We start from the raw sequence: 27,663 nt of genomic DNA on the forward strand, positions 1-27,663 counted from the left end.
CTCTAACACTGAACAGCGTTTTCAGGCTATTGAAAGCGCTATGACTGCTCTGGTGACACAACTCACCACCATGAGCAAAAGCATCGAAAATCTCTCCAATACCGTCACCCATCAGGTGACGAGTAACATTAAGGCTTGGCTCCAGGACACCAACCCTCGCAGCCGCAGGGCTAGTCCCCTCAAGGACGTTAACCGCCCCTCTAAATTTTCTTATACCAATGACCTCGCCGAACTCTCTGAGGACTCCGAATCCCTACTTGCACAAGGCACCAATGTAGGGGCCGAGTCCATCCCAGCCACCCCAAATTCTCAGTATGGCGGTAGCACCTAAACGCTTACCCCCATCGCGAACCCGAAAACCTCAACTACTTTCTCTAATTCAGTGGAACTGTAGAGGCTTCAAGGATAGGGCCAAACGGGCCAATTTCAGCCTCTATCTCGAAACCTTCGAACACCTGTGCGCGGTGGTTGCCCTTCAAGAGCCCGGCAATGCCGTGCGCCTCACAGGCTATAACACTTTTCAGCGGGACCCATTCACCTGCCTTCTTGTACATAAAACCTTAACTGCACAAGAAGTCGACCTCGACCTCTCAATACCCTACTCGTACACCATGGTCACAATCCTTCCCCTGCGCAGAGCCGACCCCCCGGTACACATCCTTAACATTTACTGCCGACCTAAACTCAAAAAGATCACTTTCGCTGACACCTTCACCAGGGCGCTGAAGATCGCAGGGCGCGATCCCCTCCTAATAGTGGGCGACTTTAACGCCCCTAGCAGGCTTTGGGGCTATCGCAAGGAAGAGATGCGTGGAAGGAAACTCGCGGAGCTAACTTCCACGCTGGGCATCACTCTTCACACCGACCCTGCGCAACCAACTCGTCTAGGTAACTCTGTGACCCGGGACACCTGCCCCGACCTTACCTTCACCAAAAACATCAAACACGCAGACTGGGTCAATACCGAGGAAACCCTCGGCAGCGACCACTGCATTCTCAACACCACACTCTCAACACGACCCCTACAACGCCCCATCACACAGGCTCACGTAACCAACTGGGACGCCTTCCGACAGTCCGTACCTGCCTCTCCCATTCTTCACAATGGTTATTCCCAGTGGGCCCAATCCATACTCCAAACACTAAGACAACACGAGACCGCAATACAACTCACGGACAGCCATCTGGACGTGGATAACCACCTCCTCCATCTTTGGGAGGCCCGTCTTAGCCTCACAAAGAGATGGCGCCGGCAAAAACACAACCGCAAACTCCGCATGCGGATACTGGATCTCACCCAGAAGGCGGCCGAGTACGCTGCCCAGCTCGCCGATTCAAATTGGGTAGGCCGATGTAATACTGCCGCCAGGCAAATGTCTGGCCGCAATACATGGAGACTCTTCCGTAGTCTCATCGACCCCGCGCAAACGCGAGGCGAGACACAAAGGCATCTACATCGAGCCTTTCACAATTTTCAGGGCTCTACAACACAGCTAGCTCTCTCGCTCCGGGACCGCTATCTCTGCACTGAGCAGGACCCGCGAGGCCCCGAGGATCACTGCGCAGGCAGGGAGAACTCGGAACTGGACGCTCCTTTCCAGTTACACGACCTCCGTGCGGCTCTTGCCAAAATGAGGCGGGGCACGGCTCCCGGGCGAGACAAACTCACCGTAAAAGTCCTAGCAAACCTACCCGATACTGCACACCAGTCGCTTCTCGAATACATCAATGTTATCTGGTCCGGAGAAACACCCCTCCCCCTAGATTGGAAAACATCTCTAGTAACCTTCACACCAAAGGCAGGGAAACCCATCAACGCTGATAACCTTAGACCCATTTCTCTTACTTCCTGTGCGGGGAAGCTAATGGAAACTATGGTCAGGGATCGTCTCTCCTCCTACTTGGAAGAGCGTAACACTTTCACTGACTCCATGTACGGCTTCCGACCCAACAAATCTGCGCAGGACATCCTCCTACAACTACACCACGAAGTCCTCACTCCCATAGAACACCCCCACAATGACAAGATCATTCTAGCGCTTGACCTTAAGGGAGCCTTCGATAACGTTAAGCACGAAGTCATCCTAGCTCACCTCAGTGCCACTAACTGTGGCGATCGCACTTTCAACTATATTCGAAATTTTCTCACTGACAGGGCTGCGTACATTCGCATCCAAGATCGGGAATACGGCCCTTACCCACTGGGCACGCGAGGCACACCACAGGGCGCTGTGTTGTCGCCTCTCCTTTTCAACTTAGCTATGGTACAGCTCCCGGCCCGGCTGGATGCTGTCGACGGGGTAAAGCATGCGCTTTATGCCGACGACATCACCCTGTGGGCCACACACGGCAACCTGGGCAACATGGAGGACAGCCTGCAAGCCGCAGCGCATATAGTGGACGAATATGCGGCATACTGCGGCCTCCAATGTTCCCCACAGAAGTCAGAATTCGTGCACATTCGGCCCACGCCGAAGTGCACTTCGTCCATTAACCTTTCCCTACATAGCGGACCCATTAACGAGGCACAGGAGATCCGTGTCCTTGGACTGCACATACACAAACACCGCCGAGTAGAGACAACACTTCACAAACTCCGTAAGGTTGGAGAACAGGTGGGCCGCATGGTCCGCCGGGTTTCCAACAAGCGGGGGGGTCTCGAAAGCAAGGATGCGCTTCGTCTCGCACAAGCTTTTGTCACGAGTCGCATCTTGTATGCGACACCGTACCTGCACTTACGGAAACACGATGAAGATTTTTTGGAGGTCACCCTCCGCAAAATCATCAAGCGAGCCCTAGATCTCCCCATCTCTACCTCCAATGCGAGACTTCTTGCCTTGGGGGTGGTCAACACCTACCGGGAGCTTCGGGAGGCTCACTTGACAAATCAATACACCCGCTTGGCGCAGACCCCGTCAGGCAGACGACTCCTAGATCGCCTACACATCAGGCATGAATTCCACACACAGGAGCGGGTACGAGTGCCCGAACACTGGAAATACGCGATCCATGTTCGACCCCTCCCCACCAATATGTCCCATGAGTCACACACTGGTCGCCGGGAGGCGCGGGCTCTTGCCCTCCGACGCCACTACGGCTCCAAACAAAGCGTATTTTACACGGACATCGCCGGCCCTTACCATGGGGGTTGGTATACGGCCGCCGTAGTCCACCAAGACAGGCAGGTGGATGGTCTCTCCTTCCGTGCACCCAATGCTACCCATGCTGAAGAGGTGGCCATAGCCCTAGCTATCTCACATGACACTTCCAAAACCATCATATCTGACTCCAGAGGAGCCTGTCGAAATTTCCAGCTAGGATGGATCTCACCCCTAGCTGCTCAAATTCTTCGACCTTGCCCGCGGGTAGGTGACCCCTCTCCCCGCTCACTAATCTGGACCCCCGGCCATCAGGAACTCACAGGCAATGAGGCAGCCCACGCTGCCGCCCGCGCACTCATTCCCCGGGCAACTGCCTCCTCCACCGATGACCACTCTGATCCAGAATATAATCCTCCTCTTCTCACTTTTAAAGACATAAGTACCCATTATCGGGACTCTCACCGCCGCTTTCCTGCGCTCTGCAAAGGGCTCAAGAAGGCGGACGAGAGAATTCTTCTTCGCCTATTCACGAATACGCTACTGTGCCCGGCAGTGCTCAAACACTTTGACTCTTCCTTTTCCGGCCTCTGCCAGTACTGTGGGGAGGTGGCTGACACTTACCACATGGTATGGGCATGCCAACTCAATCCGTCTCTAACCCCCAATCCCAACCCAACCCGAGAGGACTGGGAGGCGGCCCTGCTGGGCTGCCTGGACCTTCCGGCTCAACAGGCCATGGTCCAGCCTGTCACGACAGCGGCCACGACCAATGGGGTCCCTGAATAGGGACTCCACCTAGTATTGTATTGAGCTGGCCTATTAAGGGCTGGTTTTCCCGAACAACCTCTATGTAAATAACACCTTAATAAATGTTTACCACCACCACCTGCTGCTGCATGTCCAAGTTTATACAGCTGATAAAGCTACTATCATTACTCCGTATAGCTCTCTACAAATTTGCTATCGCAATTGATGCTTCGCCTTTCAGGTGAAACTGCGACAACTTTTTGTTTCGTACTTTTAATATTTCAGTCTGAGAAGATTTAACATAAAAGGCCTGTGCTGTGGGTGTTTTGTTTTATGGCATCTGTTTGTCGATTTTCATTGTCGAAATTCCGAGGAATAGCTTTGCCAAGAATGCAAGACAAGGTATGAGCAACATTATTGATAGAATGGTGTCGCAGTATAACCCGCATATACCGCATGTCATATAAGAAGGCGTGGCATATACATGTACGTAAGTATATTTGGAGGGCAGGCGTGGTTGGGGTAGGGAGCCCACATGCAAGCGCTGTTTTAGGGTGGTGACAACACCAAAATTTTGACCGCTATTTGCCGCCAAATTTGGTGGACAACCATTTTTGGTCCCCAGTCTCTCTGCCTTTTATTGCGATAGCAATTATATGGACACTCCAAAACAGATTTCTGCCGTCGGCGTCGCCGTCGTCGACGCCGTTGCCGTGAGGTTCCGTAGGACGTCAATGGAGATGAAATCGTCGCCGCGCGCCGCCGAACGCTGTATGTGCGAGTGAAAGGGCGCGAGGGGCGCGCTCTTTCACGGGGAGTGAACCCACGGCGGATCTGGCGCTGAGCCGTGCTCCCTCAAGGGCTGCAGAAGATAGCGCCAACCTTTCCCTTTCCCTCAAGAACCACTTATCATCAACCCACGGCGGAGAACAAACGCGCGTTCTGCGCCGTGCTTCCTTAAGGGCTGCAGAAGTAGGCGTCTCTTTCCTCCTTCACAATCACCATATATGTAGAGCAAACGCGCCTTCTTACGACGCGCGAAAGGCGGTGGGGGGGGGGGAGGGGGAGGGAAGGGAAGTAACGTTTAGCTGCGGCACCAAGTGCCTATTTATATCAGAGGCTCCGGCAAAAGTCAGCAACGCCGCACGCATTTTGTGCGAACGCGGGCAAAACGCCGACGGCGTCGACATTAGTTCTGCGTGTTGCCGGTGCTGCTGCTTGTCCAAGTTTATACAGCTGATAAAGCTACTATCATTACTCCGTATAGCTCTCTACAAATTTGCTATCGCAATTGATGCTTCGCCTTTCAGGTGAAACTGTGACCACTTTTTTTGACACGCTCTGATTTACTCATGTTGGCACGCGATCTATTAAATTTCTTTAATTCAGTTTTCGCCAGTGCGCACAAGAAACCTGCAAACTTCTTTAATATCCTAGTTGCCTTTTCCTTCTATTTGAACACATCAAACTTACTTTTCCATTGCATGTCGTGCGACATATATAAAGCAACAAGTTATAAGGCACGGTGGCATGCTCGTGGTAGTAGTATCTCACGCCAAGAATGTGAACTGCATTAAGCATTGTCGCTGCCTTCCAGTTGTGCATAATATGTAGAGGGTGTTTTTCGAAGTGTGCTGTAATGAAGACTGTCCTTACTAGTCTGTTTAACTAAAAGGTAGACGTGCCGTTTACGGCGCTCAGACGCGCCATTTGTCTCTGGTTGCTGAGGCCAAAGTTTATTAAAAGAAGTTAATTATTTTCCCGTCCCCAAGGGTTGCGGGAAATGTGGTCTGTCAGCTGGTCTGTCGCCATTTTGTGCCCCTAGGGAGCCTACATGCAACGCTGTCAAACGGCGTTGCATGTAGGCTCCCTATGTGCCCCAAATTTAACCCGCCAATTTAGCTGGCGGCGGTAAGTTCCCATACCAAGGCTGTCACCACCATAAAACAGCGCTTGCATGTAGGCTCCCTAGCTTGGGGATGATTTTCTTCGCCACCCGCCAACATCGCACGCCGACGCCGGTTGCCGACGCCGGATTTTCTGCGACACGGGGCCCTTAACGCTATCGCTTTAAAAGAGGAGTGAAATTCTACGCTGTAATGATGAGCGGCAACACAGCCAGCTGAGGAAGAAGACGATGACGACGAACGCGGGAGCAGTGGCACGAGCGCGTGCTGAGCACGAGCACGAGCGCAAACCGAGGGGCACCAACGAGCCAGCTGCCGAAGAAGACGACGACGCTCGAGCCAGTGCAGCTGATGATAATTTTTTGCGTACATAAGCGCCACTGAAGTCTGGGAGTTATAACAAGCTTCGCTTAAAAAATCGCTCTTCCCTTTCATGTTGAAGACGACTGTACACAGCCACATTCTCAGTGAAACAAGTTGATCCCACCGTTGGTTTCGAACACTATTTCATCAGCAGAGGAACCCGACAGGCTAACCATTCGACCATGGCCTACACAATGACCCAGGTAAGCGGGAATACGGTTCGAGACAAACATACATAGATAGAGAGGCAGTAGTCCCTGGAAAAAGCGTTAAGTACCGCAAAAATGCGAACGCATTAACCCTTTCAGCCCTGAATTTTTTTTAACGTGCAGAAATTTTTTCTTCGTTTTGTATTGATTTACTACGGCCCAAGAAGCACAAAAATATTTATTTTATTCGGAGCACCACATCAGCATAACACATGGCGTCATGTCCTATATATAGGACACCAGGGCTTAGTGGTTGTAAAGAGCAATATGAAGTATTTCGAAGTTGCATATTACCCTCGACTGTATCACACATTTAAATATATAAGAACTTGCATGATGGTCATTTGACAGTGGTTCTTTTGCATCAGAGGCATCAAAAATATCCTTCGTGCTGCTTATACACGGCTCATCATTGCACTTCAATGGCCTCTATCTTTGATAGTCGCTTTGTCGGATGTGTTTTCGTCATAGATAGTCAATTCTTCTACTGTACAGAAATTACTGTTCCCCAAGCCTTCAAAAGCAAACTATATCCCGCTTTTCATCGTCATCGTCTGCTACCTCCAACACGCAGACGTCCTCCATCATTGCACTTGAAAGGCCTCCATCTACTTGATAGTCGCTTTATTGGATGTACTTTCGTCATAGATGTCCAAATCTTCATCTATTGCGCAGCAATTACTGCTCCCCAAGCCTGAAAAAGCAAACAGTGTGTAGCGCCCACCGACGCCGCAACGCGGCGACGCTATGGTCGGCGCTCTCGGCCGGCGCCTTGGTGCCGGCTGCAAAAGACGACGAAAATAAAGTTGGGCGGCGCGTGCTCGATGCGTATGCATGGCACGCGCTAGTCTGTTCTAAAAGAATGCTGCACTGGTCCTCTTGCTCTGGCGCTCCGCTGCGCCCCCTCGGTTCCGGACATGTGTATCCTGGTTTTCATCGTCATCTACCTCCAACACGCCCACTTCCTTCATTATTGCACTTGAATGGCCTCCATTTACTTGATAGTCACTTTGTCAGATGTATTTTCGCCATATATGGCAAATTCTTCGTCTACTGTGCAGCAATTACTGCTCCCCTAGCCTGCAAAGGCAAACTGTATATCCTGCTTTTCATCGTCATCGTCTTCTACCTCTAACACGCACACTTCCTACAGTGCAGCAAACATATTTGCGTCCTTGATACAGATACTTATTACTATAGGAGTCCCCTTTCCACTGAATGCAGAAACTCAGGCTGACCTACCGCCTTGGGAATAATAACACAAGAAATCGGACGATGTTACAAGCAACAGCGTCCTCACTGTACATTCAGCTTATTCAGGGGCCTTGACAACCATTGAGCCCTGGTGTCCTATATTTAGGACACGCAGATTATGGCGTGCTGCGGGCTATGCACAAATAAGAGGCAAAAGTTCCTGATATAAATACACTCCTAACCATATCAGAAACAATACACAAAATTATGATTGCTACCGAGACAATAGGTATTGAGTAAAATATTATCAAAGACGTGGAAACTGCTGCAGTCGTGTTTCTTGCCTTCCGCCATTTTGATTTCACCTCTAGGGCTTTCTGAGAAAGACAAGGATGAAGAAACTGTCGCCTATGCTGGCGGAGGTGTATGGGGTATTGAGTGAGTGAAATAACTTTATTGAGGTCCAGAGAAGACGCAGGGGACACCCCGCGCCACCCGGCTAGTCCCACGTAGGGACCGGCAAGCCGAGCTTGACGGCCCGATCGCGGGCACTCTGGACGGCCAGGGTTTGGTCGTTGAGTATGGGGTATTGCTCAAATTCTTTTTTGAGTTTGCTAGCCATTTGCGTAACGATTAAGAACAATTTCTTTTCGTGTCCTTTTTATAGGACGTCAGGGCCTAAAGGGTTAAAACGCCAGCTCTCGCGAGTTTTTTTTGACGTGCACTGACTCGGCATTTTTAGAGGTAAAATTTTTCATGGAGGCGGCTCTATAGCTGCACAATCTGCAACAAGGCTTCTTATTTAGTGCCGCATTTGACGGTGCGCACGTAGGCACAGCTGTTAGTCCGTGACCTCTCAAATCAACCAGATGGCCGCTGTAGATGTAGGACACCGGATAAGCACATGGTTGGCGTAGTTCGGGCTCTAACTCTCGTGCCAGGTTTCGGTTATTGCCAGGCACTCTTGTTCTGCCGCGGCCAAACAGCAGTAATAAAATCCTCGCAAATGCAGCATTCGCACCTACATCGTTTTCAAACCCACATTCGGGCGCTTCATATGCGCTTTTCCTATTCATTGTGCGCCTGCGCAGCTTCCCTGATAAAGCTAGCGTCTAATCTCTTACCACGAACGGCACTGTCGAGAACCGAGAACGAAATTATTCCCATAAAATTAAACGAGATGTTTAAGTACCTGGCTTGCTCCGAGAAGCGCACTTTCTCGTAAGGCAGATGCATCTTGATGACCGTCCTTGGCCTTGACAGCGCCTGAATCTTGTCACCGTCAGCGTATTTCAGAAAGGAAACCGCTGGCCCACACGCCGCGGCACTCTGTGCCTGTGTTTCGCTAGCGTGCTTGATGAGGCGCTGCTGCACGAAATGGAGCCACGTGGTGCCTGTCTTCGGAAAGCCCACGACAAAGACGTAGTCAGCCCTGGGCTCATAGCGGATGGGTGATCGCAGCCGTGACTTGTCGAACAAGTAGCTGCTCAGTATGCCTTCGAAGCGACGAAGATATTTAGGTTTATCGGGGGTCGGTTCCTAGCTGCCATCGTTGGTATCGGCCATGGGTGCGCCTTGAGACTCGCACGAGACGTAGGCTAACTGCAGAGGAAGAGTACTTGTTGGTTTTTAGAGTGATACCTGTACGATAAACGTACACGGGGTTTGTGGCGTTGTGAATTGTTTAATGGATGTAATGGAAAAGCGTAAGTGACAAACTTTGAAAATGAGTGATTACACAGTGCTTTTACTCGTCTCTTTTAATGAATACACACAGAGTGATGTTGAAGCTAAACTCTTTTATAACAAAAACCTATATATATCTGTACATGACCCAACCCTTGTGTGGACGGTTGCACTTCTAATGTGGACGCATTACCATATTTTGGCTACAGGTGCAGAGTGTTTTGGTTGTTCAATTGTTCCCTTTATTATCGATATCAAATTGAATTGAAAAGAAGACACAACAAGAAATAAAACACATAGTGCTTTGTGCGGTCAGTCTCTTCCGTTGTCGCGTGTTCAAGCCCTTTTTAATCATGCACTATTATATAATTGACCAACAAGGTACACTGGTGCATACGTTGAGAATAGAAAACAAATAAATGCCTTGACGATTACAGGATTAAAAGGGAGCCCTGTGCCGAGAAAAAGAATGATTACGTCACTCGACCACGGCTACGTACGTAGCACTGCAAATACCGGACTTTCATAGGCCATAGAATGAGACTGGTGGCACTCTCGTTCTATGGCCAAATGCTATTTAACCTGTGTAAACATATACGCACAGCCAGCCGTTCAATTTATATAGGAGGAAGTATTAGTCAAGGTTGTTTTTAGGCGCTGACGACAGAATAAAGTTACTTTACATTGGGGTGTACCACTCAGTAATTAACCTGGTGTAACTAGGCACGAGTAGCTGCAAGTGAAAGGTATCAGCAGTTTTCAAGACGAACGAAAATTCTCGGTTAATAGGGTTGTGCCAGAGCAATTGACAATTCCTAAAAAGAAAACTATGAACAACCTGAAAAGTTGATTCACGGTGCCACCTTTGCGGGAAAGCGTTTCTCGACCTGGCTTCAAGGTAAGCAGTGAGAGTACTATTGTAACAAGATAAAGTTGCTGTACTTTTGACATAGACTGCACTGTAGGATCGACAGGACGATCCGAAAATAAAGATTAATGAAGGAGGTGATGCTAATCATGGGAAAATTGTTACTCCAAAAGGTATACAAAATCAGTTCATTTCGCAAATATTTCAGCTTTATAACACAGAGAAAAATTGTGTGATTTGTGCAAGAACCTCATTTTTCAGTAGTATATCTATGTCAAGAGAGCGAGTGCACCATTCACTGTATTCCCGGTGTTCGAGGTTATAAAAGATTTCCTTTGTCGTTCCCATTGTAAATGATCGAAGTGAATACACCAAACATATAATGCTAGTTTTTGTACTATAAGCTAAGCGACTTCGAGGGGTGCAATAACGAGCAAGAAAATTAAGAACGCATAAATAGGCATTCGTGACAAACAGAAAAAGTTCGACCATCTTTGGTGATTATTATTTATTACCAGAGAAATCAGATGAGGACAGAACTGTACATACATTGCACGGATATGTGTGCATATTGTTACGGGGAGATTATATATACAATGGATATATGTACAGGGTAAGGCGCACAACGCTGCAGCAATCGTTCAGGAGAGCGCGTGCACACCAGAAAACCACCCGTTGTCGTCGTCATCGTCCAAGCACCGACCACACGATCGCCGCTCGTGACATTACCCGCCGGCGGCAGAAGCACCGTCCCGGTGCAATTAGGGCCCGGGCCGAGAGTGGTACGGTTTAAGGCGCGAGACATGGACTATGTCACTCGCGATTGTTGCAGAGGCCGACGTAGGATTTAGCGGAGCGATTTCATAGGTCACATTAGCGACTTTGCGTACGACGCGGTAAGGGCCAGCATAACGGGAGAGCAGTTTTTCGCATAGGCCAACGTGACGTGACGGGAACCACAGCAAGACGAGCGATCCTGGAGGGAAGTTCACCTCCCGTGTCGGCGGTCATAGAGACATTTTTGATTGACCTGTGAAGCCGACAAGCGATCGCGGGCAACCTGACGGGCGATGTCAGCAAGGGCAAGAGCATCACGAGCATAAGCAGAGGATGTGTCTGCGTGAGCATGAAGTATGGTGTCCATATAGGCAATGGTGGGTCGTAGCCAAACAGTAGATAAAAAGGTGAATAGCCAGCTGTGTCGTGACGAGAAGCGTTGTAGGCGAAGGTCACAAAAGGCAGGTTAATGTCTCAGTCTCGGTGGTCCTCAGACACGTAAATATCAAGCATATCTGTGAGAGTACGGTTGAGGCGTTCAGTAAGGCCGTTTGTCTGTGGATGGTACGCAGTGGTGAACTTGTGATATGTCTTGCAAGAACGAAGAATGACGTCGACTACTTTAGACAGGAAGCAGCAGCCGCGGTCCGTGATTAACTGACGAGGAGCACCGTGGCGCAGGATGACGTCGTGAAGAAGGAAATCGGCTACATCAGTAGCACAGCTGGTGGAAGTGCTCGTGTAACAGCGTACCGCGTTGCGTAGTCAGTAGCCACTGCAACCCATCTATTGCCAGTGGTTGACATGGGAAAAGGCCCTAGAAGATCGAGTCCCACCCGGAAAAATGGTTCATCAGGGATGTCGAGGGGCTGAAGGCTGCCAGAAGGCAGTAGGGCAGGAGTCTTTAGTCGCTGGCAGAGGTCACAAGCCGCAACGTACTGTCGCACAGAACGGTAGAGACGAGGCCAAAAGAAGCGCCCACGGATGCGATCATACGTGCATGACACGCCTAGGTGTCCGGCCGTCGGTGCATCGTGAAGCTGGCGCAAAACAGTAGTGCGAAGATGTGCGGGAACAACAAGCAAGAGCTCAGCGCCGTCAGGCCGGGCGTTGTAGCGGTGTAAGGTGTCATTGTGGAGCACAAACATCCGTAGGGAAGGGTCAGGGTGTGGTAAGTTGAGACCGTCCATAATAGGCCGCAAAGATGAGTCACGGCGCTGTTCGTCAGCTATGTGGACGAAATCTGTAATGGCCAGAACAAAGGTGTCAGGTTCATCTTCCAGTGTATCAGGGGGATCGACCGGGTATCGTGACAAGCAGTAAGCGTCTTGGTGAAGCCGTCCAGATTTGTAGAAAACAGAAAATGAGTACTCATGCAAGCGGAGTGCCCAACGGCCAAGGCGACCAGTGGGGTCATTGAGCGAGGAAAGCCAGCAATGCGCATGGTGGTCTGTAATAACTGAAAAGTGCCTGCCATACAGGTACGGACGGAATTTTGCGATGGCCCAGACGAGTGCTAAGCACTCGCGTTCTTTGATAGAGTAATTTTACTCCGATGGCGACAGAAGGCGGCTTGCATAGGCGACCACGCGGTGGAGGCCGTGCTGCTGTTGTGCAAGGATGGCGCCTATACTGTGGCCACTGGCATCGGTACGAACGTCCGTGCTGGCTGACGGGTCGAAATGTGCTAGAACAGGTGGGTTCGTTAGGATGGCAACGAGCGATGAAAAGGCATCCGCTTGGTCACGACCCCAAGTGAAAACGACGTCCTTCTTGAGTAGGCCAATTAGAGGGCGGGCCACTTCCGCGAAGTTCTGGACAAAACGACGGAAGTACAAGCACAGGCCAAGAAAACTGCGGACATCCTTGGCCGACCGTGGAGTAGGGAACTGACTAACCGCACGGACTTTGTCAGGGTTTGGCTGCACGCCTGCAGCGTCAACAAGGTGGCCGATTACGCAGATTTGACGGTAACCAAAGCGACATTTCGACGAGTTAAGCTGAAGACGAGCACGGCGAAAAACATCAAGGACGGTGGACAGGCGAGTGAGATGGTTTTCAAACGTAGTCGAAAAAACGATAACATCGTCCAGGTAGCAAAGGCATATGGACCACTTGATGCCTCGAAGAAGAGAGTCCATCATGCACTCGAAAGTAGCACGGGCGTTACATAGGCCAAAAGGCATCACTTTAAATTGATAGAGGCCATCAGGAGTCAAGAAGGCGGTCTTCTCGCGGTCTTGGTCGTCCACAGCGATTTTCCAGTATCCTGAGCGCAGGTCGATGGACGAGAAATATCTGGCGCCGTGCAAGCAGTCCAGTGCGTCATCAATATGCGGGAGAGGATACACATCCTTCTTGGTAATCTGGTTGAGGTGGCGGTTGTCTACACAGAATCTCCAGCTATTGTCCTTCTTTTTCACAAGTACGACGGGAGAGGCCCAAGGACTGCATGAGGGTTCAATTATGCCTTTGCCCAGCATTTTCTCCACTTCCTGTTGGATGACAGCATGCTCCGGAGCTGACACACGGTAAGGCCGTCGGTGAATAGGACTCGCATCGCCGGTATGAATGCGAATGCGAATGCGATGCGAATATTACTAAGTTCATGACAAAAAAAATGTCTCTCATGTAAGGAAGAAGAACGGCTCTCGAGATTTCCATCGCCATCGCGTACCTCGGAGCCAGAACAACATCGGCACGCTAGAAAGCGTCTTTGCCATCGCGTGTCGCGCGGCCATTTCGCCCGTCCAGCCGAGCCATCGTTGCTGCGGCTGTGTCTCCGGCTATCGCTCGACGACTCCAATAAACGTCGTCCCATTTGGAGGAGGTGCTGGGTACGCCTGAAAACCTGGAACTTCGAAGAACGACTCTGCCATAAATTCCCATCATGACGGAAGACCCGTCACCGCGTGAAATGGCCACGAAGCCTGCCACGGCCTGCTCGGGTGCATTGCGTCAGCGCGACCCTGCCATTTTCAGTGGAATAGGAGATCATGACGTGGAGGAATCAAATGCCTCTTCTTATTCTATGAAAGCCAGATAGGTTGATTGTACTCCCCAGATTTCTCGATTGACCGATTTATGCCATAGATATGATCCATCATAGAATATCCCTTCCTGAAGCCAGCCTGTTCTGTTGGTTGACTGAAGTCAAGTGTTGCCCTGATTGATTGTATTGGAAATTATCTTGGTGAATATTTTATCCAAAGTGAAAGCAAATTACGGGTCTATACTTATTCAATTCTTTAACGTCTCCCTTCTTATGAATTAGTATAATGTTGGCGTTCTTCCAGCTTTCTGGTACACTTGAAGACGTGAGGCACTGCGTATAAAGGGCCGCAAGCTTTTCAAGCATGATATCTCCTCTATCTTTGATTAAATCGACTGGTATTCCATCTTCTGCAGCAGCTTTTCCACTGTTCATGTCTTCCAAGGCTCTTCTAACTTCATCGCTTGTTATAGAAGGAGCATCTGTATCCTGCTCATCACTACTTCGAATGAAAGTAGCTTGGCTACTCTGGGTACTGTACAGTTCAGTATAGAATTCTTCCGCTGCTTTTACTATGTCATCGAAATGGCTGATGATATTACTCTGCTTATCTTTCAGTGCATACATCTTGCCTTGTCCTATGCTTGGTCTCTTCTTACTAATTTCCATTCTGCGTCCATATTTTACGGCTTCCGAAATCTTTTCCACGTTATAATTTCTAATATCCCTTACTTTCTTCTTGTTGATCAGTTTTGACAGTTCACGGAATTGTATCTGATATATCGAGTTTGCCACTTTCATGCTTTGTCGTTTCTTTATTAGGTCCTTTGTTACTTGGGAGCGCTTACCGGCTGGTTGCCTTGGTGCCTTACCTCCACCTTCAATTTCTGCTTCTGAGGTCAGCCTAGTTATGGTTTAACTCATTACCTCAATGTTGTCTTCATCTGCCTGTTCTATAGCTGCATATTTGTTTGCGAGCGCCAGATTCCATTGTTTCAAATCAACTATGGGTTGTCCAGAGGGCCCACGATGCCGCTGAAGGGCTGGGCCTAACGGTGCCATCGTGGGCACGGCCCACCTCGGCTTGAAAGAGTCAAGCCTCAGGACTTCTCTAAATAAAATGTTTTCACACACACACCTGCCTGAATTGGTCTGCTTTAACCCTTACTGCGTGGAGGTTGGCCTGTTTCTTCTTCAATAATTTTACTCTTTCTCGCTTCAAATCGAGAGAAATCCAAGACCAATGGTCACTGCACTTTACCCTATCTAACACTTCTACATCCTGCACTATGCTGGGATTGGCAGGGAGTATGAAATCTATTTCATATCTTGTTTCTCCATTAGGGCTTTTCCAGGTCCACTTCCTGTTGCTGCACTTCCTGAATAAGGTATTCATTATTCGGAGCCTATTCGATTCCGCGAATTCTACTAACATCTCCCCCTTGGCGTTCCTAGAATCAATGCCGTAGTTGCAAATTGCTTGCTCACCAGCCTGCGTTTTCCCCACTTCCGCATTGAAGTCGCCCATGACTACAGTATACTGAGTTTGAACCTTTCTCATTGCTAATTCAAAATCTTCATAAAACTTTTATTTCTCCATCACCATGACTGCAGGTTGGGCGGAGGCTTGTAGTACCTTCATTGTATACCTCCTATTTGACTTTATTACGGCGACTGCTACGCTATCATTAATGCTGTAGAATTCATCAATGTTGCCCGCTATGTTCTTACGGACCAGAAGTCCTACCCGGAATTTTTTCTTATCTGAAGACCTCTGTAGCGCAGGACGTGGCAGTTAGCTGGTCAGCACTGCATAAGCCTCATTAGTTCTTCTAACCTCACTAAGGCCGATAATATCTCCGGCAATGCCTGATAATTGCTCAAATAATCCTACTAAGCTAGTATCACTCGAGAGGGTGCACGTGTTAACGTTGCCAGGTTCAGATTCCAGTGGCGGCCTGTCCGGACCCACAGATGCTTAGCACCCTCTGCCGCGTCGCAGGTCTGACCGCCACCTTCGTCAGGTGCTCCAGAGCTGCTGGGGACTGAGGGTCGGGGGTAGGAGTCACAAGGGAGGTAGTGGCCGTATACTGAACCAGGGAGGCCAATTCCTGTTCTGGTGAGGGAGTGACTTTGTTGAAGCTTAGTGATATTTCCTAATTTGGTTGCACCTGGACGGATGAAAACTGAAGACGACGAAGAGGAGAAAACGCGTGAGGGAAGGCTCGCGCTAGCGCCACCTTTGACCAGTTGGTTTAATAAACCGCAACCGGCGGACGCGCAGTCGCTTCGTTCCTTACATTTATGGTGCCGAAACCCGGGAACTTTGAACGAATGGTCCAACTTGGTGTACCGTGTTGGCGACTCGTTTAGATGTGGCGTGTCGTCGTGGTCGAACAGGGTCGACTTAAATTTCGAGCATGGGCTGGAACGAGGCTGACTGAGGTAGTCGACGTTTGTTGGTATCTTCTCGGTGTCGGTGATGCCTATTGCACCAAGTTGCCACATCTCCGTCTGGTCAGCAATGTTATGTGTGGCTTGCCAATTCCGCTCACACCCTAGGAATAGGGCAGATGCGCTGGAGTTGCAATTAGGCAAGGCATTGGCGGGCCTTACTGGGTAGACGCCTTGCACCAGCCAACCGAAGACCGTCTCAACTGCGCATAGATCGCTGCTGAGACGTTCTATTCTTCCGGTCACTATGCGCCAATAGTAATCTGATCCTATAAGGACACTGATTGTCGGTATCGGCCGATCGCCCAGTCGATTCTCATCTGCGACAAACATCTTGCGTTCACGCAACTGTGCGAGGAGATCTTGTCCGATGACTGTAGTCTTCACGGTGCAGACTTCCGGTACCTCCAACGCTTCTACGTTGACGCTGCGGGAGTCGAACCGACTATGAAGTTCGAGCTTGACGCTTCGACAGCTGCAAGGGTGGGAACACTTAGAAGTGCCAAACGTCCAGAGAGAAAGGTCTTCTGTCTCGAGGGAAGGCAGGTCGAGCCTTTTGGACAGGTCGCGTCGAATAAAGGCTCTCTGGCTGCCGGTGTCAGGAACTAGTCGAACTAACACGGAATCGTGGTTTCCGGACGCCCATACTGTGGCCGTTTGCATCAAGACAGGTGCAGACGTGTCACTATTAGCTGGAGCACTTGTCACTGGTGGCTTGAAACTTTTCGTTGGATCATGGTGGACAAGTGGACCACTGCTCTCCGGAGACGGGTAGTTGCGATCTTGGTTCCATATGACGCAAAGTACGGAAAGGTGACGTTTCGAGCATAACTTGCACTTGAGCCACGCGGCGTGGCGGCACATTCATGCTACATTGCCCTCTTTGCCACATTTAAAACAACATTTCTTTCCAGCAAGCCGGCGTCTGATCTCGTGGGCTGACAATGTGTCGTGGCAGTCCTTTATGGTGTGGTCACGGTTATCACACAGTACACAGCAGGGATACTCGTTCGATGCAGATCCTGCAGCCAAGGCTAATGCTGACGGTACCGGCGGTGCTAGACAAGGTCGGCATCGCCCTTTCCCCCCAGAGGTAGTTTTCGCGGCCGCATCGAGGCCGCACGTTTCAGCTTGGCTGGTTAACCCTCTGTACGGAGTGCTTGGGCAGTGTCTTCAAACGAAGCTTTCACCCGAGGTGAAATCGCATATGGCTATAGGCAAGATCGCCTGCCTACAGAAAAATACCATCATCCGCATTGGGTCGAGCGTCGTCGTCTTCTTCGGAAGCTGACTCGTTGGAATCCCTTGGGTTGCGCTCGTTTTCGTGCACGGCACAAGCTCGGCCCACTGCTCCCGCGCTTGTCGTCGTCGTCTTCTTCCACAGCTGGCTGCGTTGCCGCTTATGATTCCAGCGGTATTAACCTAGTGATAAACAGCGGGGCCACACGGTTCAACTACGCTGGTTAACCACCTTCGCGGAGTGGAAGGGCCGAGGATTGTTTTTCAATAGGTTATCCCGTGTAATAATAGCATGGGAGTTTTAAATGACATACTATTTTTAATAAGGGATTTTAAAGTATGGGTCATGTGCTTTTTTGTGACCGTGCATTAACAACCTTAAGTTATTTCTAGCAAAATTCGATTCATCACTTGTGATGCTGGACGGAATACTATTGCGTACGTTTACACAGAGCACATTTCTCTACTCAGCCATCGTGAATCTTTTATTTGTATTTTAGCGTGATGCAGAAACCACTATAAGGACTGTCTCGTTGTCGCTGGGTATATAGGTTGTTCCGGAGGCGCCTGGACTCCCGGTATGGCAACTGCTTCTGCCTCAACTGTCATGGGCAGGAGCAGCACAATGCCTCCATCTTCAACTACCACACCGTCTCGGCGCCGAATGCCGGTAAGGGCAGCTATTCAGTAAGTTGCGCAGCAAATCCGATGGCAGCCATACTCCCCTCTTGATAAACTCAATTCGGGAGTTTGATCGATTTGTCGAAGGCCTCCAAAAATCTATGCTTGGTTCACAAAAACCTAGAAGTACTCAAAGGCTCATCTAAGGCTCTCATGGCTGTTATATGGCCTGAGCTGAGAGACATTCCATTACACTCTATCACAACAATGTGCATATGTTCATTGTTTTAATGCAATGTAATGCCTCTCATGATTGAGGACCTTCATCGAGAAAGTGCAAGAATTGGGTTGAAGATGAATATGCAGAAGACAAAAATAATGTTCAATAGCCTGGCAAGGGAACAAGAATTCAGGATCGCCAGTCAGCCTCTAGAATCTGTAAAGGAATATGTTTATCTAGGTCAATTACTCACAGGGGACCCTGATCATGAGAAAGAAATTTACAGAAGAATAAAACTAGGTTGGAGTGCATACGGCAGGCATTGCCAAATCCTGACTGGGAGCTTACCACTGTCGTTGAAAAGAAAAGTGTACAATCATTGTATTCTACCGGTGCTAACATACGGGGCAGAAACTTTGAGGTTAACAAAGAAGCTCGAGAACAAGTTAAGGACCGCACAAAGAGCAATGGAACGAAAAATCTTAGGAGTAACGTTAAGAGACAGGAAGAGAGCGGTGTGGATCAGAGAACAAACGGGGGTAGACGATATTCTAGTTGACATTAAGCGGAAGAAATGGAGCTGGGCAGGCCATGTAATGCGTAGGATGGATAACCGGTGGACCATTAGGGTTACAGAATGGATACCAAGAGAAGGGAAGCGCAGTCGAGGACGGCAGAAAGTCAGGTGGGATGATGAGGTTAGGAAATTCGCAGGCGCAAGTTGGAATACGCTAGCGCAAGACAGGGGTAATTGGAGATCGCAGGGAGAGGCCTTCGTCCTGCAGTGGACATAAATATAGGCTGATGATGATGATGATGATGATGATGATGAATGCCTCTCAGCTCAGCGTTGCTGAGCTGAGAGGCATTAGATATACAGAGCAAAGGACACGTGAGATTTGCGGAGCGTTATGTATCCAATCACATCGAAATTCCTGCGTCAGTGTACCATTTTTGTTTTCTACATAGCTGTGGGGTTACCTATTTCTTAAAAACGGGACAGCTAGCTATGGCGACGCACGTGATGGAATGATTTCATGCCTATCCTGACGCAGATACCGTGTTTTTGTTGGTCTTCTGCGCCGAACCTGTGTATTGTATATATTGCATTCCCCGCAATAGACCAGTGGTTGTTAGTTCAGCGCCTTGCCTGTCGTACTCACTTCATGTCGTCCAAGCGCTGTTTGTTCCCGTCCTAATGATGTGGTACGGTAGCGCCCCTGGACTTCCCGCCTAGAAACTCGAGATGGTCCAGAATAAAGGCTAAACGCTTTGTCATGTACGAGACGTGAGGGCTCCAAGACAGGTCTCTATCAACGTTGATATACAGAAATCGGTGGGTTCATCTGTTTGGCACAATTCGGCCATTGATCGGCAAGGCGTACAGGGCCATCGCTTTGAAAGTAAAATCAACGAGTGCACACTTCTCAACTGAAACCTTAGCCGTTGTTATTTCTTAATTAGACAGGTTGTTACTACATTTGAAACCTTTTAGAGTCGTGCGCCGACTTGTACACGTGTCATTCCTGAAGCCCATGCATATGCAAACGTCGTTCGCATATCAGGAAAGTTGTACGGTTTACGGCAACGAATCTGAAAGACCCACGAGTACCAGGTTGAACAGTGTAAAGCTATAGTACTCAGCCTTGCGGTACGCCACAACAGGTGTAACTAGATGGCGTTGGTCCATCTTCAGTCAAAATAAAGAAATATGGGGATCCCACGCACTGTGACAATCAATGTAAGCGAAGCTTTGTATGCTGTTTGCTTTGATTGACGATAATTAGCAGTGATGTTGGCGGCGAACGTGTAATTTGTTCAGCGTTTAGTGCAAGACCAGAGTGCTGAGTTGATAGTAAACGTTACCTTGTGTTCACCACTGCTGTTTGTCTACGTAGTCCACAGAACACAGCGGGAGACGTGTTTGCATGAGGCGTTGTTGTGCGTCATTGTTCATACTCTCCGAGGGGGTTCAGCATTATTATTGCCTCACATGGCACATCGCATCATGGCAAAAGTGAGTAAATTTCGTCGGCCCTTCCACTCCGTGAAGATGGTTAACCAGCGAAGCTGAAACGTGTGGCCCCGGTGTTCATATAACTGGCTTAATCCCGAGCGTTCATTAAAGTATTTCTCTATTATGAGGTTCCACACACGTTCGTGTGCGACCGAGAGGACGATGTCACTGACTGTATGCCCGAAATCCGCCGTTGTCGCTTGCGTTCGATATCACGAGTTTTCTCGGCTAGTGTGGTCGCAGCATTCGCCCGCAATTGCCACTCTGGATTCTTCGAAAGTAAATTGCTTCAAAATTAAATCTGTCCGTTACGTAAGACAATGAATGGCTCATGCTCCCTTAAGCAATGGCTCATACCCCCGCATACGCGGCCTCCCCATTATGATGACAGAAGAGAAGTGAAATTTCACGCTGGAATTATTAGCGACCACGCAGCCAGCTGTGGAAGCAGACGACGACGATGAACGCGGGAGCAGTGGCACGAGCACGTGCCGAGCACGAGTATACGAGCCAACGAGCCAGCTGCGGAAAAGACGATGACGCTCGAGCCAATGCTGATGATGATAGTTCTGAGTGGACAGGCAATTTCGCCTATCCAATAAAGCTTCGCTTTAAACACATTTCCTCAGCAACGGCTAGTCAGCAAGGGACTGCTCTCGCGCGTTCAGCTGCTGGAGAGGAGTGTTCGGACAGCACGTAGCTCCTCTATTTTAATAAAACGACGTTTTTTATGTCTCAGTGATGCGTCAGTGAGCGTCAAAAACGCACTGCAGGAAAGCCAACTTACACAACTGACCTATCTGCACAACTGCGCACACAATAGAACAATCTGCGCATCTGCGCACACAATCGTAGAACACCAAAGTTTACATTGGCCGTTGCACCGGTAAGAACAATGGGAACTGCAACGCCACGCTACCCAGACGAACTGTATATATCTGCATTGCATTACGCGTGTCTTGCAATGCATTCCCCGCCGTCACCATGGGTAGGCCGCGGGTGCAGCGCACGGCAGAAGAAGCTGCCGTACGCGAACGTAAGCACGAGCGCGATCCTGCCCGTAAGGCCGATCCCCTGTATCCGAAACGGCATGCATTCCGTGAAAGTGGGCGTGTAATCAACGGCTACATGATCTAAAATAAAGGCTATGCAGCCTAACGAAATGTGTTTTGATTCAACTTCAACGTTAAAAAAAAAAAAGAAAACCTGGGCAGCTTGCACTAGTGCTGCAAGGCCGGAGTAAACAGTGGATCTGGTGATCGACCTAGCTTCTGCCAGGCTTTACTAGGCTTGGCTAAGTTTTGCTAGGAAATGGGACGCGCTTCAAGATGAGCGGCTTCTTCGGGTGTCCGGATCATTGGTCGTCCCATGTCAAGGCTACATGTACTCGCCACAGAGTCAACGAGAGTTCTGCCGCCGTCGCCGTGGCTCCGAGCTTTATCTCCCCGATGACGTCACGGCCAAGCCGCGCCTCCGTACTTGCCGAGGCGTGGCTGGTCGAAACCTGCCGAGCCGCCGCCAGGGGCGCCTGCTGCAGTCACGGACACCGCGGGCGTTCGGCGCGAACGCGGGGAAATGGGGAAACGAGGACGGAATCGGTAGCAGCTTTGCGCGTTGCCTCGTTGGTGCTGCTACAATTTCTTTCTCTCTCTCTCTCGCTTCATTTCATCTTTCTCTCTCCAGAGCATAGCGCGCGCCGCGCGCATGCTCTCCTTCCCTCTGCTTAATGTCTCATGTCAAGGCATAGCCTCCTCTATAACTTTGAAAAGTATAGAGGAGGCTATGGTCAAGGAAACATGTGCACAGCACGGAGAGGAGGCGAATGACACGCGGCTCCACAAGTGGTTGCTAGGCAACGCGCGGTGACGCCATCGTTCAGCGAGGTTTTTTGTACACGCTCCACGGCCTGACGGTCGGCTTAAACAGCGCCGCTGTTAAAAAAGTTGTCGCAGTTTCACCTGAAAGGCGAAGCATCAATTGCGATAGCAAATTGGTAGAGAGCTATACGGAGTAATGATATTAGCTTTATCAGCTGTATAAACTTGGACATGCAGCAGCACCGGCAACACGCAGAACTGTTGTCGACGACGTCGGCGTTTTGCCCGCGTTCGCTCAAAATGCGTGCGGCGTTGGTGACTGTTGCCGATGATGATGATAAGTGGTTCTTGAGGGAAAGGGAAAGGTTGGCGCTATCTTCTGCAGCCCTTGAGGGAGCACGGCTCAGCGCCAACGGGGAGGGGTAGGTGGGAGCGAAAGAAGGGATAGAGTGGAGTCGCCATGGCTGGGCGAAGCAAAACCGGCAGGCATAGGCGGCACGTATCAGGCCGAGATGGAAGGCCTTGGTGTGCTGCAGAGTCTGCAGGGGTGTTGTGCCAGGCCGGTCAGGCCTGGGGTGGGGTTGGAGGCCGTGAGGCCTTCCCGCTTGTAGAAATGTCCTTAGAGGCGTGCGGAGAGCCCTGACGAGTCAAGGAACTCCACGACGCCTCGAAGTGCAGAAAGGTGGTGTCGGCCGGGGAAGAGGAGATCTTCCTCCTTGCCAGAGGGGAGGCCCAGGCGGCGGAACTCCTGCAGGAGTGGGCCCCGCTGCTGGAGGTACGCCGGGCAGGCCAGCAGGAGATGTTCGATCGTCTCCGGCTCCCCGCAGGAGCTGCAGGCCGGGGACGTCGCTCGTCCCAGTCGGTAGCTGCGTGCTGCCGTCCAGCTGCAGCCGATGCGGAGCCGGAGAAGGAGCGAGGTCTCCCTGCGAGCCAGGCCTCGCTGGGGGAGTGGTCGTGGGGGGCATCCCAGTGCCACCCGTTTGTCTGGGTGGTGGGTCGCCAGGTGTCGCCGCAGCCTCAGTCCAGTGAAGTCGCCCTCCGTCACGGCCCGACTGAGGGGCACAGTGGTGTGGTGGGCGTCCTTCGCCAGGGTGTCGGCTGCCTCGTTGCCCGGGATCCCTACGTGGGCGGGGATCCAGTGCAGGGACACCGGGTGGCCTGCGTCCTGCAGCGCTGTCAGCCGGGTAGACAGCAGTGCGACTCCAAGGCTGGCGCTTTCTGGCCTCTGCAGGCCGAGGAGGGCTGCCTTGGAGTCGCAGAGGATGGCCGCTGGTACCCCAGGAAATTGGTGCCGCAGCTGTTGCCGAAGCCTCTGATATAAATAGGCACTAAAATACAATCCTAAACAAACGATCCAATGACACAAGCATCGCATCGGGTCGCTCCGCATTGCTTGGGTTCATTGCGTGGTCGTTGGCTTTGGACTTTGATTTAGTTTGCATGGGGGAAAGCTTCGCGTTCAACCATCCTACTTTAAGAAACGGGCTTTGATTTTTCAACCTACGTTCTCACTTCGTACCCTATAATCTGCTCCACCAACATGTTCTATGGCCTGTTATTTTATTACAAAATATGCCTGTTTTGTATCAGGATATCAATGCGGCAAAGTGAAGCAAGAGATTGCAAGTGATACGAAGTGATTGGAATGACGCAGGCCTGACGCTTACGCTAGACGTACAGCCACAGGAGTACCTGCCTACCAGCACTGCGATGGGTTTCTTGGTCATGGTGCACGGACGCGGCTTCAGGGCGGACCCATGCGGCGACTCCGTCTTTGCCCAGCCTGGTTACATCACATACATCGGCCTGAGACAGGTATTTGATGGCGTTTGTGGACGGGAGTACAGTTTAAAATTGAGTTCAAAATTCATTACTTATAAATGTTGCTTTTTTTATTTTGCAAGAACGCTTGTATAGGCGGGTCATCTCGTGGACAGAGCAGGTTTTTCTAAGTGTACGGCTGAATTCAACCGATAGTCGTAAGTTTCATAACTTCTATCCTGAGGCTTAGGTCGCACCGAAAGAGTTGACTGCGCCGTAGTGAAAAAAAAAAAAAACTACGTTTTAACAGCAGAGCTGTTTAAGCTCTTGGTTAGGCCGCGTTGTTTGAACAAAAAAAAAAAAAAAACTGCGCCTGGTGATGACGTCACCACGCGTTGCCTAGCAACACCTCGCACAGCTGGTGCGACGCGTTGCTAGGTGACGCTTGGCGAGGTTACCGCTTGGCGAGGTTACCACCCTCCCCCTGGTTACTCGTGCCACAGCGCTAGGCGCGGCCGACGTATCCGGCGTTCGTTGGCGTACGCCGGCTGCAACACTATATTTGCTAGTAGGTACAGCGTTTGACCGCTGGCGCCACGCTGCGCAGCTCGCACGTACCGCGTTTCTAGGTGGTTCCGTTCACCGAGGGCGCTCGAACGCAATGATATGGTAGTGATATAGTGATATGGATGTATATGCAAACCTTGGAAGCGTGGCTGTATGGCTGAGTGGTTACGGCGCTCGCTTCGGGATCTTGCGTACGCGGGTTCGAAGCTCGCTCTGGCTGCATTTTTTTTTAATATCACGCTTTTCCCTTTTTTTTCTCTCACTGTTAGCCAGCGCGGTCGCTTGAACCCCGGCGCCACGGCGGCCGCCGTGGAGCCGGCCGCCGACGCGAAGCGGCGGTCGTTGGGGTGTTGTGGAGCGCAGCGTAGCAACACCCCAAATAAAAAAAATACTGCTCCAGTCAGGTAGACTGCTCCCTCCCTGATAGTGAGATTATATTTGGATCATCAAAACAGTGATTTCTCCAGCGTTTTCTCCGTCAACGCCTCCTCCGTTCCAACTGCGGCGGCTCGAAACATGGTACGCGCGAGCGGCGCAGCGTGGCGCCAGCGGTCAAACGCTGTACCTACTAGCAAATGGAAATACGCGCCCCGGCTGCATCTGGCGTCGTGATGTGACATGCTCCATTTCGCGTCAGCCTCGTCCCCCAGAATGGATCGCATCCGTGTCTCGTCGATGCGATGCAACGCGATGGGTTGCATATAAAAACTGTGTATTTGGTTACGTCATTTCCGTACGCTAAATATTGTTACGGATAGAGAATGGATTTATTTACAGTGAAAAGGATAGAGAAGACATGGGACGGTTCGAAACAGACGATCACCCAAAAACCTCGCGCTGCTTCCACTTCCTTTTCTACGCTCCTTCTGTGCGGCGTTACATTTTCCTCCGGAGACGAAGCTCACCGAGCGAGTCAGAGTGCGCGTTGATGGTACGGTTTCAATCGTGCGACGTGCACAGGGTGATTCCACGAGAGATCAACGCAGGTCCAAAAATTCATATTTTAGATTTCATTCAATATTTTATATTTTGCGCGCATATCACTCGGTAGTACGAAAGTGAACTTGCCTTGTTTGACAAATGGATACTTTAGGACAAAAAAAAAATATATCGAAATACTTCAGGTGGCAGGCGCCATTTTCATGCACCGGGCATTAATTCTCGCAAATTCACAACAATGTGAAATACAAAATATTACGGCTACATAGAATGCATTTTTTGTGTAAAACGTATACGTAAAGAAGAGTCAGCAAGTGTTGTTTGAGGCTTCTGTGCGAAACGGAAGTGTTTTTGAAAAAATTCTTAATTTGCTACACTTTTCGAAATTTGCTATATTTACGAATTTTATTGCGATCGCAATTATATGGACACTCAAAAGTAGATTTCTGCCGTCGGCGTCGCCGTCACCGTCGCCGTGAGGTTCTGTATGACGTCAATGGAGATGAAATCGTCGCCGCGCGCCGAACGCTGTAAGTGCGAGTGAAAGGGTGCGAGGGGCGTGCGCTTTCACGGGGAGTGAACGCACGGCGGAGAACAAACGCGCGTTCTGCGCCGTGCTCGCTTAAGGGCTGCAGAAGTAGGCGTCTCTTTCCTCCTTTACAATCACCATATATGTAGAGCAAACGCGCCTTCTTCCGACGCGCGAGAGGCCGTGGGAGAGGGGGGGAGGAGGAGGGAAGGGAGGCGACGTTTAGCTGGGGCACCAAGTGCCTATTTATATCAGAGGCTCCGGCAACAGTCACCAACGCCGCACGCATTTTGAGCGAACGCGGGCAAAACGCCGACGGCGTCGACAACAGTTCTGCGTGTTGCCGGTGCTGCTGCATGTCCAAGTTTATACAGCTGATAAAGCTAATATCATTACTCTGTATATCTCTCTACAAATTTGCTATCGCAATTAATGCTTCGCCTTTTAGGTGAAACTGCGACAACTTTTTTGTCTACTAAACTAATGCATGTAGCCTTTTGAAATTTGGTGGGCTATGAGACCTTAACCTGTTTAACGATTGTGCTGAATATTGTTGCTGTATCACAAATTTCCATTTTTACAGTTTGCCTCAAATGTGAAGTTTTGACGAAAATGAACACTATTTAAAAATCAAAATAAAAAAAACCATCGTTAATTTTTCTCAAAATTTCGCGAACAGCTGTCCACAGACACTGGAAAAAGAACATTAAAAACATCTTGCATTATTTTGTTTTTAATGACAATATATGTCGTAGAAATGAGAGCTTCGCCGGGATGCAGCAAGGTGCTAATAAATAGGGACATCGGGGTAAAAACAACGTCCATTAGCCTCTGACTTGCCTAAACTTGGCCATGATTTCGACAAAAGGGCAGTTTTGGTAAACTAGTATTATGATTGCAAGCATGCAGTTCTCGAATGCCTAACTTTCTGACGTAAATTGTGCTACTGGGCCATCATTCGCGCCCATATTTTGTTAGTGCTTTCAGATGATGCTCTTCTAAAAATCGTCTCTTTTGAACGAGTTGGTAGAGTGTAGTAGAATGGGGAGTGGGTCCGTGGGAGGCGGTGGCAAACAGTTGTAAAGCGAAATACGTTGAAAGTTGCTGGCGGTGTGGCCGCCGCCTTAAGAGGAAGCTTTAGCTTGGGTGCTCCTATCTAAATACATGTAAATCGAGAATTCGTTTTTCTCGGCAACCACTGCACCACATTTGATGACGTTTGTTGCAGTTAAAAGAAAAGTGAAACTCTAGTGGCTGCTGGTTGCAATTTTTTTATTTAAGTCGTCAACTGTTTAATGAAATTGACAAAATAGCAGAGCTTCAGAAAACGAAACTATCAAATTTACAACTCTAACTCAGCAATGAAACATCATATCACAATCTTGTAAACTGCACCGAATAGTAAATCTAAACCGTACAAAAATGCTATATTCTACATGGCTTTAAAATAGACTATACTATTTTGTGTGTAGAACTTGTGCAAAGTCCTTGTAAACAATGTAACAAATTCACGTAAGAAATAAATTGGCATATCAAATTTGTCTGCTTTAAATGCTCTAATAGATGCCCTTCACAGGTCTGCGATATCTTTTATATAGGTGCAGAGCTACGAAGTTGTAAACTTCGTGCTTTTTTTTTTTTTTCAAACTTACCAA

At 49.7% G+C, this 27,663-nt stretch overlaps 1 protein-coding gene across 1 annotated transcript in view; it reads left to right on the forward strand.

The window, feature by feature from the left end:
- The window catches only part of LOC119448801 (acid-sensing ion channel 4-A), a 68,895-nt gene that overhangs the window by 15,512 nt on the left and 25,720 nt on the right, over positions 1-27,663 (forward strand). The window contains exons 3-4 of the mRNA XM_037712015.2: positions 18,089-18,207; positions 23,867-24,027. Of these exons, the coding sequence (XP_037567943.1) occupies positions 18,089-18,207; positions 23,867-24,027 (280 nt within the window). The remainder of the gene's footprint in view (positions 1-18,088; positions 18,208-23,866; positions 24,028-27,663) is intronic.

The sequence above is a fragment of the Dermacentor silvarum genome, chromosome 4 (genome assembly GCF_013339745.2).
Source record: "Dermacentor silvarum isolate Dsil-2018 chromosome 4, BIME_Dsil_1.4, whole genome shotgun sequence".
Classification (NCBI taxonomy): domain Eukaryota; kingdom Metazoa; phylum Arthropoda; class Arachnida; order Ixodida; family Ixodidae; genus Dermacentor; species Dermacentor silvarum.